This window comes from Oncorhynchus mykiss, chromosome 13, assembly GCF_013265735.2.
Source record: "Oncorhynchus mykiss isolate Arlee chromosome 13, USDA_OmykA_1.1, whole genome shotgun sequence".
Lineage (NCBI taxonomy): Eukaryota > Metazoa > Chordata > Actinopteri > Salmoniformes > Salmonidae > Oncorhynchus > Oncorhynchus mykiss.
Genome location: NC_048577.1, coordinates 31167629 through 31182210, shown reverse-complemented (window position 1 = coordinate 31182210; position 14582 = coordinate 31167629). Strand labels below are relative to the sequence as shown.

The 14582-nt window shown below is 48.1% G+C and overlaps 1 protein-coding gene across 2 annotated transcripts in view; it reads left to right on the top strand.

Annotated features, from left to right (window-relative positions):
• The window catches only part of LOC110486106 (GEM-interacting protein), a 37338-nt gene that overhangs the window by 10414 nt on the left and 12342 nt on the right, over window positions 1-14582 (top strand). For both annotated transcript variants that reach the window (XM_021557466.2, XM_036940758.1), the window contains exons 5-9: window positions 1959-2084; window positions 12251-12315; window positions 13662-13769; window positions 14092-14172; window positions 14287-14451. In XM_021557466.2, coding sequence (XP_021413141.2) covers window positions 1959-2084; window positions 12251-12315; window positions 13662-13769; window positions 14092-14172; window positions 14287-14451 — 545 coding nt within the window. The remainder of the gene's footprint in view (window positions 1-1958; window positions 2085-12250; window positions 12316-13661; window positions 13770-14091; window positions 14173-14286; window positions 14452-14582) is intronic.

The following is a 14582-nucleotide window of genomic DNA, read 5'->3' as shown; positions in this document are numbered from 1 at the left end:
CAATATTCCTGAGATACTGTAACTCCACTAACCTACAGCTGTGACGTTCTCTCAACTGAGACAGAGAGACAAAGGGAGAGGGAGAGATTGGGAGAGGGTGAGAAAGAGAGAGATGGGGAGGAAAGATCAAGTACAGGAAAAAACGCTGTAAGAAGGAGCACCAATAAACAGTTTGTACTGAGCTCTAACCAGTTCCTCACCCCATCCACCCTCTTAGTCCTCCTGACAGAGTCTGTCAGACACACACACACACACACACACACACACACACACACACACACACACACACACACCAGGAGGTAAAACCTGTTTGTGATCTAAAGCCTGTCACTCCACAATCTGGACCTGCCCTCTCTGGATAATCCATAGTCCCAGAAGCCAGCACAGGCAGAGCGAAGGGAAGGGGGACGGGCGCGCACACACACACACACAGGTGGCACTGGGACACTTATTGCTGAAGTGTGAAGGTGTGCCCACGAGAACGAGACGGGGAGCAAGAGAGAGAGCGAGATCAAGCCGAACAACACTCGCTCCAGAGTCTTAACCGTTTTTGTGGATTTTTTCTCAGACATGGAGTTACTTGTTTCAAGAGAGAAGCCTGTTCTATGCTCTGTAGGAGCATATTTTCTCTGCTCTCACTTTTGGAACTGAGAGGGACGTCTGACAACACACAGAGAGGACTTGGGCTCAGAATTGGAGAGTAGGACTACACATCTGTGTTGGAGAAGAAGTGAAACAGGAATTCGACTTGTCAGAAGACTGCAGTATTGCTAGATTTCTTTGCATGCAGCTCGACTGTGGACATGTGAAAGGACAGCGGTGCTGATAGTGAGGTTGCAAGAGAACTAGGGAGGGGAAGAAGAGGACCGAGACCGGGGGAAAGAGAGATTAGAAAGGAGAGGGAGGGAGGGAGGAAGGGAGCACATGACATGCATTGCAGGATTGTTGCACATCGCCACTGTCTCACTGTGTGAGAGAGAGAGAGAGAGAGAGAGAGAGAGAGAGAGAGAGAGAGAGAGAGAGAGAGAGAGAGAGAGAGAGAGAGAGAGAGAGAGAGAGAGAGAGAGAGAGAGAGAGAGAGAGAGAGAGAGAGAGAGAGAGAGAGAGAGAGAGAGAGAGAGAGAGAGAGAGAGAGAGAGAGAGAGAGAGAGCAGCTGACTGACTTCAGACTGCTGTCAGTCACACCAACACCCTGACTCCATAACAACCACAACACACCTGCTATGATGTTGCCACGGTAATCTTCTCAGACCGTCACATTTTCTCTCTCTCTCTCTGACTGAGGAGGGGAGCGGTAAAGAACAGGCGAGGGGGAGAGGAGAGAGGTAGAGCGGGGAGAGGAGTTATACCTAAAAAGACTGTTTGGAACACTCAGGCAAACCTTTTCTCTCTCTTTTCCTTTCTGTACTTCTGACTGCTGAAGCACTGTCTGTTCAGCTGCTTCCAGGCCTAATCTAGACTGGACAGGAGAATTTCCTTCTGACATTTAGATTTCCCACGTGATGACCTCTTGCTATGCATGCTTTGAGATTACCAGACCTCCACCGGTGTTGGTGTAGTAGTGACCACTTGTGCTGAGACAGAGACCCTGTGGACAACGGCAGCACTTGGACCTTGCGGACTCTGAGGACTAGCCCTGATGACCAGTCGTTTTCAGTCTCTCTTCTCCATAGAGTTTGTTTGGCTAAACCACAAACCTGCTGTGGAAACAGCTATGTTTCTGATGAAATTTTATTCCTTTGTGGTCGTTTCTTGGATGACAAATTATTCGGATTACACAAAGCATACCTGTGAGCCCAGCTTTTTCCTTGGGAGTCAGGGGGGAGAGGGGTCTTGGATGCCCCGTGGGGGTCCAGACTGGCCAGTTGTGTGTGTTTTGGGGTTAGAAACCTCCTGACTGTGGGCTATCAGGGTGAGGTAGAGAAGATATGCAGTGATGCTGATGTACTCACTCTCAGCCCAGGAAGCAGACCTGGCCCTGTGTCGCTGTGAGGGAGGCGTGGAGCTGGCCCTGCAGTATGCCAAGATGTGGTGCCGCTACGCCAAGGACCTGCTGGCCTGGATGGAAAAGAGAATCAGCCTGGGTGAGTGGAGACGTGGGTTTTTCTGTGTCTGTCTGCCTGTCTGTCTCCTCATTCCTATTTGCAAATCTTACATTGACATAAACACATGATTTAATTAAAGCTAAGTGCACCTATCTCAAATGAGGGCATGGCCCATAGTGTGTCACTGTAATGTGGTACAGACTCATTCAACTACAACTACTATAACATATTCACAAACACATATATTTGTAAATATGGTCTTGTATGTTAACTATTTGCTTTACGTGTAAACAAATGAAATAGTTCACATACCAAATGTGAAGTACATACCATGTTTCTGGCATTCATAGACAGGTAGCCTTCTCAAGACGTAAGATAAACAAGAATAATTTTAGGACAACATGAAAGGCTCTGTTATAACTCTGTAACAAAAGTTGTTTTGCTGGTATGGAACTGCAGTAACTACAGCAACCAAAGCTCTTCTCCTAAGAAAGACTAGGAGTCAGTCACTCTATTCCTGGAAAAGACAGCCGAGTCTAAAGTAATAGGATAATAGACCTTGTGGTTGAACCCTGTGTGAAAGGATGAACAGTATCCTCCACAGTACCCTCTGGTGGTAGAACTTAGGTATTACAAGGACTGTTATAGGAACCGTTTGCATTTTGGGTGAGCAAAACTGGTTGAAAAGATATCAGAGAAAATAATTGTCAGTTAACCATTGCAGGGACAGTAAGATATCACGGACTGGTTCCATGAACCCTTAGGCTGAGAAACACTGTTAGGGTATTACGGAGCGGTATAACCTACCCCGAGAAACACTGTTAGGGTATTACGGAGCGGTATAACCTACCCCGAGAAACACTGTTAGGGTATTACGGCGCGGTAAACCTACCCTGAGAAACACTGTTAGGGTATTACGGAGCGGTAAACCTACCCTGAAAAACACTGTAGGGTATTACGGAGCGGTGTAACTTACCCTGAGAAACACTGTTAGGGCATTACGGAGCGGTGAAACCTACCCTGAGAAACACTGTTAGGGTATTACGGAGCGGTGTAACCTACCCTGAGAAACACTGTTAGGGTATTACGGAGCGGTATAACCTACCCTGAGAAACACTGTTAGGGTATTACGGAGCGGTAAACCTACCCTGAGAAACACTGTTAGGGTATTACGGAGCGGTATAACCTACCCCGAGAAACACTGTTAGGGTATTACGGAGCGGTATAACATACCCCGAGAAACACTGTTAGGGTATTACGGAGCGGTATAACCTACCCCGGGGAACACTGTTAGGATATTACGGAGAGGTATAACCTACCCTGAGAAACAATGTTAGGGTATTACGGAGCGGTATAACAGACCCTGAGAAACACTGTTAGGGTATAAAGGAGCGGTATAACCTACCCTGAGAAACACTTAGGGTATTACAGAGCGGTATAACAGACCCTGAGAAACACTGTTAGGGTATTACGGAGCGGTAAACCTACCCTGAAAAACACTGTTAGGGTATTACGGAGCGGTATAACAGACCCTGAGAAACACTTTTAGGGTATTATGGAGCGGTATAACCTACCCTGAGAAACACTGTTAGGGTATTACGGAGCGGTAAACCTACCCTGAGAAACACTGTTAGGGTATTACGGAGCGGTATAACCTACCCCGAGAAACACTGTTAGGGTATTACGGAGCGGTATAACATACCCCGAGAAACACTGTTAGGGTATTACGGAGCGGTATAACCTACCCCGGGGAACACTGTTAGGATATTACGGAGAGGTATAACCTACCCTGAGAAACAATGTTAGGGTATTACGGAGCGGTATAACAGACCCTGAGAAACACTGTTAGGGTATTACGGAGCGGTGTAACCTGCCCTGAGAAACACATTTAGGGTATAAAGGAGCGGTATAACCTACCCTGAGAAACACTGTTCGGGTATTACGGAGCGGTAAACCTACCCTGAGGAACACTGTTAGGGTATTACGGAGCGGTATAACAGACCCTGAGAAACACTGTTAGGGTATTACGGAGCGGTATAACCTACCCTGAGAAACACTGTTAGGGTATTACGGAGCGGTATAACCTAGCCTGAGAAACACTGTTAGGGTATTACGGGGCGGTATAACAGACCCTGAGAAACACTGTTAGGGTATTACGGAGCGGTATAACAGACCCTGAGAAACACTGTTAGGGTATTACGGAGCGGTATAACCTACCCTGAGAAACACTGTTAGGGTATTACGGAGCGGTAAACCTACCCCGAGAAACACTGTTAGGGTATTACAGAGCGGTTTAACCTACCCCGGGAAACACTGTTAGGGTATTACGGAGCGGTATAACCTACCCTGAGAAACACTGTTAGGGTATTACGGAGCGGTATAACAGACCCTGAGAAACACTGTTAGGGTATTACGGAGCGGTATAACCTACCCTAAAAAACACTGTTAGGGTATAACGGAGCGGTATAACCTACCCTGAGAAACACTGTTAGGGTATTACAGAGCGGTATAACAGACCCTGAGAAACACTGTTAGGGTACTACGGAGCGGTATAACCTACCCTGAGAAACACTGTTAGGGTATTACGGAGCGGTATAACCTACCCTGAGAAACACTGTTAGGGTATTACGGAGCGGTAAACCTACCCTGAGAAACACTGTTAGGTTATTACGGAGCGGTATAACCTACCCCGAGAAACACTGTTAGGGTATTACGGAGCGGTATAACATACCCCGAGAAACACTGTTAGGGTATTACGGAGCGGTATAACCTACCCCGGGGAACACTGTTAGGATATTACGGAGAGGTATAACCTACCATGAGAAACAATGTTAGGGTATTACGGAGCGGTATAACAGACCCTGAGAAACACTGTTAGGGTATTACGGAGCGGTGTAACCTGCCCTGAGAAACACATTTAGGGTATAAAGGAGCGGTATAACCTACCCTGAGAAACACTTAGGGTATTACAGAGCGGTATAACAGACCCTGAGAAACACTGTTAGGGTATTACGGAGCGGTAAACCTACCCTGAAAAACACTGTTAGGGTATTACGGAGCGGTATAACAGACCCTGAGAAACACTTTTAGGGTATTATGGAGCGGTATAACCTACCCTGAGAAACACTGTTAGGGTATTACGGAGCGGTAAACCTACCCTGAGAAACACTGTTAGGGTATTACGGAGCGGTATAACCTACCCCGAGAAACACTGTTAGGGTATTACGGAGCGGTATAACATACCCCGAGAAACACTGTTAGGGTATTACGGAGCGGTATAACCTACCCCGGGGAACACTGTTAGGATATTACGGAGAGGTATAACCTACCCTGAGAAACAATGTTAGGGTATTACGGAGCGGTATAACAGACCCTGAGAAACACTGTTAGGGTATTACGGAGCGGTGTAACCTGCCCTGAGAAACACATTTAGGGTATAAAGGAGCGGTATAACCTACCCTGAGAAACACTTAGGGTATTACAGAGCGGTATAACAGACCCTGAGAAACACTGTTAGGGTATTACAGAGCGGTAAACCTACCCTGAAAAACACTGTTAGGGTATTACGGAGCGGTGTAACAGACCCTGAGAAACACTTTTAGGGTATTATGGAGCGGTACAACCTACCCTGAGAAACACTGTTAGGGTATTACGGAGCGGTGTAACCTACCATGAGAAACACTGTTCGGGTATTACGGAGCGGTATAACAGACCCTGAGAAACACTGTTCGGGTATTACGGAGCGGTAAACCTACCCTGAGAAACACTGTTAGGGTATTACGGAGCGGTATAACAGACCCTGAGAAACACTGTTAGGGTATTACGGAGCGGTATAACCTACCCTGAGAAACACTGTTAGGGTATTACGGAGCGGTATAACCTAGCCTGAGAAACACTGTTAGGGTATTACGGGGCGGTATAACAGACCCTGAGAAACACTGTTAGGGTATTACGGAGCGGTATAACAGACCCTGAGAAACACTGTTAGGGTATTACGGAGCGGTATAACCTACCCTGAGAAACACTGTTAGGGTATTACGGAGCGGTAAACCTACCCCGAGAAACACTGTTAGGGTATTACAGAGCGGTTTAACCTACCCCGGGAAACACTGTTAGGGTATTACGGAGCGGTATAACCTACCCTGAGAAACACTGTTAGGGTATTACGGAGCGGTATAACAGACCCTGAGAAACACTGTTAGGGTATTACGGAGCGGTATAACCTACCCTAAAAAACACTGTTAGGGTATAACGGAGCGGTATTGTCATGTACTGTCATGTTGTGTCTTGTTTCTGTCCTTTCCCTTCACCCTGTCTCCCTCTGCTGGTCGTTGTTAGGTTACCTTTTCTCCCCCTCTTTTCCCCAGCTGTGCCTTGTCTCCTCCTAACTACCTCGTCACCCCTTTTCCCACCTGTTCCCTTTTTCCCTCTGATTAGGTCTCTATATCTCTCTCTGTTCCTGCTCCTGTCCTTGTCGGATTCTTGTTTGTGTTGTTCATGCCTGAACCAGACTATCGTCATGTTTGCTGCAACCTTGTCCTGTCCTGTCGGAACCTGCCGGTCCATCTGAGCCTACGTTTTGTTTTGTTATTAAAGAAGCTCTGTTTACGTTAATTCGCTTTTGGGTCCTCATTCACGCACCGTAACAGAAGAATCCGACCAAGAATGGACCCAGCGACTTCGGATCCTCTCCACTCAGCCGTCGAGATCCAGGGAGCGATGCTAGGCAGACACAAGCAGGAATTGTCTGCTGCTCGGCATGCCGTTGAGACCCTGGCCACCCAAGTCTCCAACCTCACAGAACAGGTTCACCATCTCCGCCTCGATCCACCGGCCACTTCCAGGGCTTTCGAATCTCCGGAGCCCAGAATCAATAACCCGCCGTGTTACTCTGGGGAGCCCACTGAATGCCGCTCGTTCCTCACCCAGTGTGATATTGTGTTTTCTCTCCAGCCCAACACTTACTCCAGGAGCACTGCTCGTGTCGCCTACGTCATATCTCTCCTTACTGGACGGGCTCGTGAGTGGGGCACGGCAATCTGGGAGGCAAGGATTGAGTGTACTAACCAGTATCAGGACTTTAAGGAGGAGATGATACGGGTTTTTGATCGATCTGTTTTTGGGGAGGAGGCTTCCAGGGCCCTGTCTTCCCTATGTCAGGGTAATCGATCCATAACAGACTACTCTATTGAGTTTCGCACTCTTGCTGCCTCCAGTGGCTGGAACGAGCCGGCTTTGCTCGCTCGTTTTCTGGAGGGTCTCCGCGCAGAGGTAAAGGATGAGATTCTCTCCCGGGAGGTTCCTTCCAGCGTGGATTCCTTGATTGAACTCGCTATTCGCATTGAGCGACGGGTTGATCTTCGTCACCGAGCTCGTGGAAAGGAGCTCGCGTTCTCCGTTGCCCCCCTCTCCGCATCACTACCATCTTCCTCTGCCGGCTCGGGTGCTGAGCCTATGCAGCTGGGAGGTATCCGCATCTCGACTAAGGAGAGGGAACGGAGAATCACCAACCGCCTCTGTCTCTATTGCGGTTCTGCTGGTCATTTTGTCACTTCATGTCCAGTAAAAGCCAGAGCTCATCAGTAAGCGGAGGGCTACTGGTGAGCGCTACTACTCCTGTCTCTCCTTCAAGATCCTGCACTACCTTGTCGGTCCATCTACGCTGGACCGGTTCGTCAGCTTCCTGCAGTGCCTTAATAGACTCTGGGGCGGAGGGCTGTTTTATGGACGAGACCTGGGCTCGGGAACATGACATTCCTCTCAGACAGTTAAGGGAGTCCACGGCCTTGTTCGCCCTGGATGGTAGTCCTCTCCCCAGGATTCAGCGTGAGACGCTACCTTTAACCCTCACTGTTTCTGGTAATCATAGCGAAACCATTTCTTTTTTAATTTTTCGTTCACCTTTTACACCTGTTGTTTTGGGCCATCCCTGGCTAGTTTGTCATAATCCTTCCATTAATTGGTCTAGTAATTCTATCCTCTCCTGGAACGTCTCTTGTCATGTGAAATGTTTAATGTCTGCTATCCCTCCTGTTTCCTCTGTCTCTTCTTCACAGGAGGAGCCTGGTGATTTGACAGGGGTGCCGGAGGAATATCACGATCTGCGCACGGTGTTCAGTCGGTCCAGGGCCACCTCTCTTCCTCCACACCGGTCGTATGATTGTAGTATTGATCTCCTTCCGGGAACCACTCCCCCCCGGGGTAGACTATACTCTCTGTCGGCTCCCGAACGTAAGGCTCTCGAAGATTATTTGTCTGTAGCTCTTGCCGCCGGTACCATAGTCCCCTCCTCCTCTCCCGCCGGAGCGGGGTTTTTTTTTTGTTAAGAAGAAGGACGGGTCCCTGCGCCCCTGCATAGATTATCGAGGGCTGAATGACATAACAGTGAAGAATCGTTATCCGCTTCCTCTTATGTCTTCAGCCTTCGAGATCCTGCAGGGAGCCAGGTTTTTCACTAAGTTGGACCTTCGTAACGCTTACCATCTCGTGCGCATCAGGGAGGGGGACGAGTGGAAGACGGCGTTTAACACTCCGTTAGGGCACTTTGAATACCGGGTTCTTCCTTTCGGCCTCGCTAACGCTCCAGCTGTCTTTCAGGCATTAGTCAATGATGTCCTGAGAGACATGCTGAACATCTTTGTTTTCGTTTACCTTGACGATATCCTGATTTTTTCACCGTCACTCCAGATTCATGTTCAGCACGTTCGACGTGTCCTCCAGCGCCTTTTAGAGAATTGTCTTTTTGTGAAGGCTGAGAAGTGCTCTTTTCATGCCTCCTCCGTCACATTTCTCGGTTCTGTTATTTCCGCTGAAGGCATTAAGATGGATCCCGCTAAGGTCCAAGCTGTCATTGATTGGCCCGTCCCTAAGTCACGCGTCGAGTTGCAGCGCTTTCTCGGCTTCGCGAACTTCTATCGTCGTTTCATCCGTAATTTCGGTCAGGTGGCAGCCCCTCTCACAGCCCTTACTTCTGTCAAGACGTGCTTTAAGTGGTCCGTTTCCGCCCAGGGAGCTTTTGATCTCCTCAAGAATCGTTTTACATCCGCACCTATCCTTGTTACACCTGACGTCTCTAGACAGTTCATTGTCGAGGTTGACGCGTCAGAGGTGGGCGTGGGAGCCATTCTTTCTCAGCGCTCCTTCTCTGACGACAAGGTCCATCCTTGCGCGTATTTTTCTCATCGCCTGTCGCCGTCGGAACGTAACTATGATGTGGGAAACCGCGAACTGCTCGCCATCCGCTTAGCCCTAGGCGAATGGCGACAGTGGTTGGAGGGGGCGACCGTTCCTTTTGTCGTTTGGACTGACCATAGGAACCTTCTTTTCGTTCCCGTTCCTACTCGTCTGGCCGTTCTTCAGTGGGCTCACTCTGCCAAGTTAGCCGGCCACCCTGGCGTTCGGGGTACGCTTGCTTCCATTCGCCAGCGCTTTTGGTGGCCCACCCGGGAGCATGACACGCGTCGCTTCGTGGCTGCTTGTTCGGTCTGCGCGCAGACTAAGTCCGGTAACTCTCCTCCTGCCGGCCGTCTCAGGCCGCTTCCCATTCCCTCTCGACCGTGGTCTCACATCGCCTTAGATTTTGTCACCGGACTGCCTTCGTCAGCGGGGAAGACTGTTATTCTTACGGTTGTCGACAGGTTCTCTAAGGCGGCTCATTTTATTCCCCTTGCTACGCTTCCTTCTGCTAAAGAGACGGCACAAATCATCATCGAGAATGTTTTCAGAATTCATGGCCTTCCGTCAGACGTCGTTTCGGACAGAGGTCCGCAATTCACGTCTCAATTTTGGAGGGAGTTTTGCCGTTTGATTGGGGCTTCCGTCAGTCTCTCTTCCGGCTTTCACCCCCAGTCTAACGGTCAAGCAGAACGGGCCAATCAGACTATTGGTCGCATCTTACGCAGTCTTTCTTTTCGCAACCCTGCGTCTTGGTCAGAACAGCTCCCCTGGGCAGAATACGCCCACAACTCGCTTCCTTCGTCTGCGACCGGGCTATCTCCTTTTCAGAGTAGCCTCGGGTACCAGCCTCCGCTGTTCTCATCTCAGTTCGCCGAGTCCAGCGTCCCCTCCGCTCAGGCTTTTGTCCAACGTTGCGAGCGCACCTGGAAGAGGGTCAGGTCTGCACTTTGCCGTTATAGGGCGCAGACTGTGAGGGCTGCTAATAAGCGTAGAACTAAGAGTCCTAGATATTGTCGCGGTCAGAGAGTTTGGCTCTCCACTCAGAACCTTCCCCTTAAGACCACTTCTCGCAAGTTGACCCCGCGGTTCATTGGTCCGTTCCGTATTTCTCAGGTCATTAATCCTGTCGCAGTTCGACTTCTTCTTCCGCGATACCTTCGTCGCGTCCACCCGGTCTTCCATGTCTCCTGTATCAAGCCCGTTCTTCGCGCCCCCGCTCGTCTTCCCCCCCCCCCCCCCATCCTTGTCGAGGGCGCACCCATCTACAGGGTCCGTAGGATTTTGGACATGCGTCCTCGGGGCCGTGGTCATCAGTACCTAGTAGATTGGGAGGGGTACGGTCCTGAGGAGAGGAGTTGGGTTCCCTCTCGGGACGTGCTGGACCGTGCGCTGATCGATGATTTCCTCCGTTGCCGCCAGGTTTCCTCCTCGAGTGCGCCAGGAGGCGCTCGGTGAGTGGGGGGGTACTGTCATGTACTGTCATGTTGTGTCTTGTTTCTGTCCTTTCCCTTCACCCTGTCTCCCTCTGCTGGTCGTTGTTAGGTTACCTTTTCTCCCCCTCTTTTCCCCAGCTGTGCCTTGTCTCCTCCTAACTACCTCGTCACCCCTTTTCCCACCTGTTCCCTTTTTCCCTCTGATTAGGTCTCTATATCTCTCTCTGTTCCTGCTCCTGTCCTTGTCGGATTCTTGTTTGTGTTGTTCATGCCTGAACCAGACTATCGTCATGTTTGCTGCAACCTTGTCCTGTCCTGTCGGAACCTGCCGGTCCATCTGAGCCTACGTTTTGTTTTGTTATTAAAGAAGCTCTGTTTACGTTAATTCGCTTTTGGGTCCTCATTCACGCACCGTAACAGGTATAACCTACCCTGAGAAACACTGTTAGGGTATTACAGAGCGGTATAACAGACCCTGAGAAACACTGTTAGGGTACTACGGAGCGGTATAACCTACCCTGAGAAACACTGTTAGGGTATTACGGAGCGGTATAACCTACCCTGAGAAACACTGTTCGGGTATTACGGAGCGGTAAACCTACCCTGAGAAACACTGTTAGGGTATTACGGAGCGGTAAACCTACTCAGAGATGATCGCAATAACAACAACAAAGTAGATCTATAGGGTTTTTAGCCAATGAGGATAACATGGAGTGGGCTAGCCACTCCTGTCATGGGAACCCCACAGAGACTACAGGGCAGATTAACCGGGCCACCGCAGGAGGATGGACAGCCTACTGTTCTGCTCTGTACTGTAGCCTTCTTTACAGTAATGTACTCTGCTATACCGTACTGTAAAATACAATACTGTAATATACGGTTACTGCACTGTTCTGTACTGTAGGAGGGCAAAGGGATCAGCTCACCAAGGTGCTGCCAAGCAGACCTGCGTTTGGATAGCTGTGTATAGGAAATGGGTAGAGGTCAGAGTGACAATGGAGGGGTAGTGGTCACCATAAAGGGAAAGGTCTGAGCCACTGTGGACACTTGAATGCAGTGGAGGCTGGTGGAAGGAAGGGCTCATTGGGCTGGAATGGGATAAATGGGCAGGTATCACACGCCAAACCTATAGAAACCACATGTTCCGTTCCATTTATTCCATTCCAGCCATTACAACGAGCTAATCCTCCTATAGCTCCTTCCACCAGCCTCCACTGGTTGAATGGTTGCAATGCTGACACCACAGCATCAATATTAATCTGCAGATTAGTGTACTTGAAGTAGGGCAGCACTTAGGCAGCCAAAGCAGAGCATTGATTTTGATATTTGGTGATGTAAGCTAACAATCTGAATTGACCTCTCCTCTCTATGAGGTCTGATTGCCTGATATGAGATCTAATATGTTACATTTTGGTTGTTATATCACCATTGAAAGACCTCAATTGAACATGCAACAGCTCCAAAAGTCATACTGATATTTGTCTGGATAAAAGCTTTTGATAAGACTGCCTGACAATATTGTAATGCTAATAAATCTTTTTTTACTAAAATCAATCACATAATCCATCATACTGACTTATTCTGGTCTGTTTACAGAGCAAGAGTTTGCCAAGAACATCATAAAGGCAGCAGAAACGGCTAAGTCCTGTGTGGCTCAGCAGGTATGGATGCTTTTGTTGTCTCGCGTGTGTATGGGGCTGTATAGGTTGTACATGTGATGATGTGTACAATATTGCATAGAAACGTATTAAATCCCTATCAGATTACTCTTCAGGTTTATTATTAGCTACCTTAGTGGAATACACTGAAAGTCGCTGTGCATAAAAGCATCTGCTAAATTACCAATAGAAAATGTTTTGCAGTGCCTTGACTTTTTGCACATTTTTTGTTACAGCATGAATTTAGAATTGATTAAATGTCTCTGGCCTACACACTATATCCCATAATGTCAAAGTGGAATTATGTTTTTAGAAATAATTCATTTAAAATGAAAAGCTGAAATATTTGAGTCAAGCCTAAAAACGTTCAGGAGTAAAAATGTGCTTAACAAGTCATATAATAAGTTGCATGGATTCACTCTGTGTGCAATAATAGTGTTTAACATGATTTTTGAATGACTACCTCATCTCTGTACCCCACACAATTATCTGTAAGGTCCCTCATTTGAGCAGTGAATTTCAACCAAGATTCAACCAGAAAGACCAGGGAGGTTTTCCAATGCCTCGCAAAGAAAGGCATCTATTGGTAGATGGGTAAAAAAAAACAGACATTGAATATCCCTTTGAGCACGGTGAAGTCATTAATTACACTTTGGATGGTGTAGCAATACACCCAGTCACTACAAAGATACAGTTGCCGGAGAGGAAGGAAACCACTCCAGGATTTCACCACTAAAACAGTTACAGAGTGTAATGGCTGTTATAGGACAAAACTGAGGATGGATCAACAACATTGTAGTTACTCAACAATTCTAACCTAATTGACAGAGTGAAAAAAAGGAAGCTTGTACAGAATACAAATATTACAAGACATGCATCCTGTATGCAACTAGGCACTAAAGTAATACTGCAAAAAAAGTGGCAAAGCAATTCACTTTATGTACTGAATACAAAGTGTTATGTTTGGGGCAAATCCAATACAACACATTACTGAGTACCACTCTCCATATTTTCGAGCAAAATGGAAGCTGCATTATATTATGGGTATGCTTATAATCGTTAAGGACTGGGGAGTTATTCAGGATAAAAAAGAAACAGAATGGAGCTAAGCACAGGCAAAATCCTAGAGGAAAACCTGGTTCAGTCTGCTTTCCACCAGACACTGGAAGATGAATTTACCTTTCAGCAGGACAATAACCTAAAACACAAGGCCAAATTTACACTGGAGTTGCTTACCAAGACAGTAAATGTTCCTGATATCTAATATCTCTAATATATCTGAAATATATCTATAAATAACGTATTGAAATTATATCTATGACCTGGTTCTTACTGTGCTGTTGTTACAGGACATGATGCCTCTGCAGTACATCTACACCATGGCCCTGGAGCACGATGTGAAGACCAGCCAATCTACTAAACAGACATCAGAACTGCTGCAGCAACGCTGCTACCAGGTACGGCAGGCAGGCAGGCAGGTACGGCAGGCAGGTACGGCAGGCAGGTACGGCAGGCAGGCGGGTACGGCAGGCAGGCAGGCAGGTACGGCAGGCAGGCAGGCAGGTACGGCAGGCAGGCAGGCAGGTACGGCAGGCAGGCAGGCAGGCACTCTGGCAGGCAGGCAGGCACTCTGGGTGGCAGGCAGGCAGGCAGGCGCAATGAGCAAGCCCAATGTGTCAAACATTCCTGTATGCAGAAAGAAGAAAGAAGAAGAAAATGTGGAATAATATGTTAAGTGATTTAGTATGATGTGGTTAATCCTACATCTTAATTCTGAAGGCCCTGGCATCCAAGAAGAATGAGATTGATAAGTGGCGCAGGGAGTTCAAGGAGCAGTGGTCCAGAGAACAGAGGAAGATGGTAAGTGCTGTTTTAGATGCTACTGTGTATGTGCACTCACGTGCCTGTGTGTTTTAACAGCTTATCCCATTGATCAGAACATTGCGTTAACTAACAACTTCTCTCATCGGTCAGAATGAGGCGGTGGCGGCTCTGAAAAAGGCTCGTCAGCAGTACCTGCAGCGCAGTGAGGACCTGGAGAAGACCAAGGCTGTGACGGCCAAGGCCGGGGACGAGCTCACAGCGGGACACAAGACCCTGGACAAGAGGAGGAAGTCACGTGACGACGCACAGTCAAAGGTGTGGTACAGCGGGTCCAACCGCCACATGGGGTTCACAGAAACATATCCCACTTTTTAGGTTTACATTTTTTTTTATGGGAAAATTATAATTGTTATTTTTTGTCATCATGTGACTCACTGTGCATATAT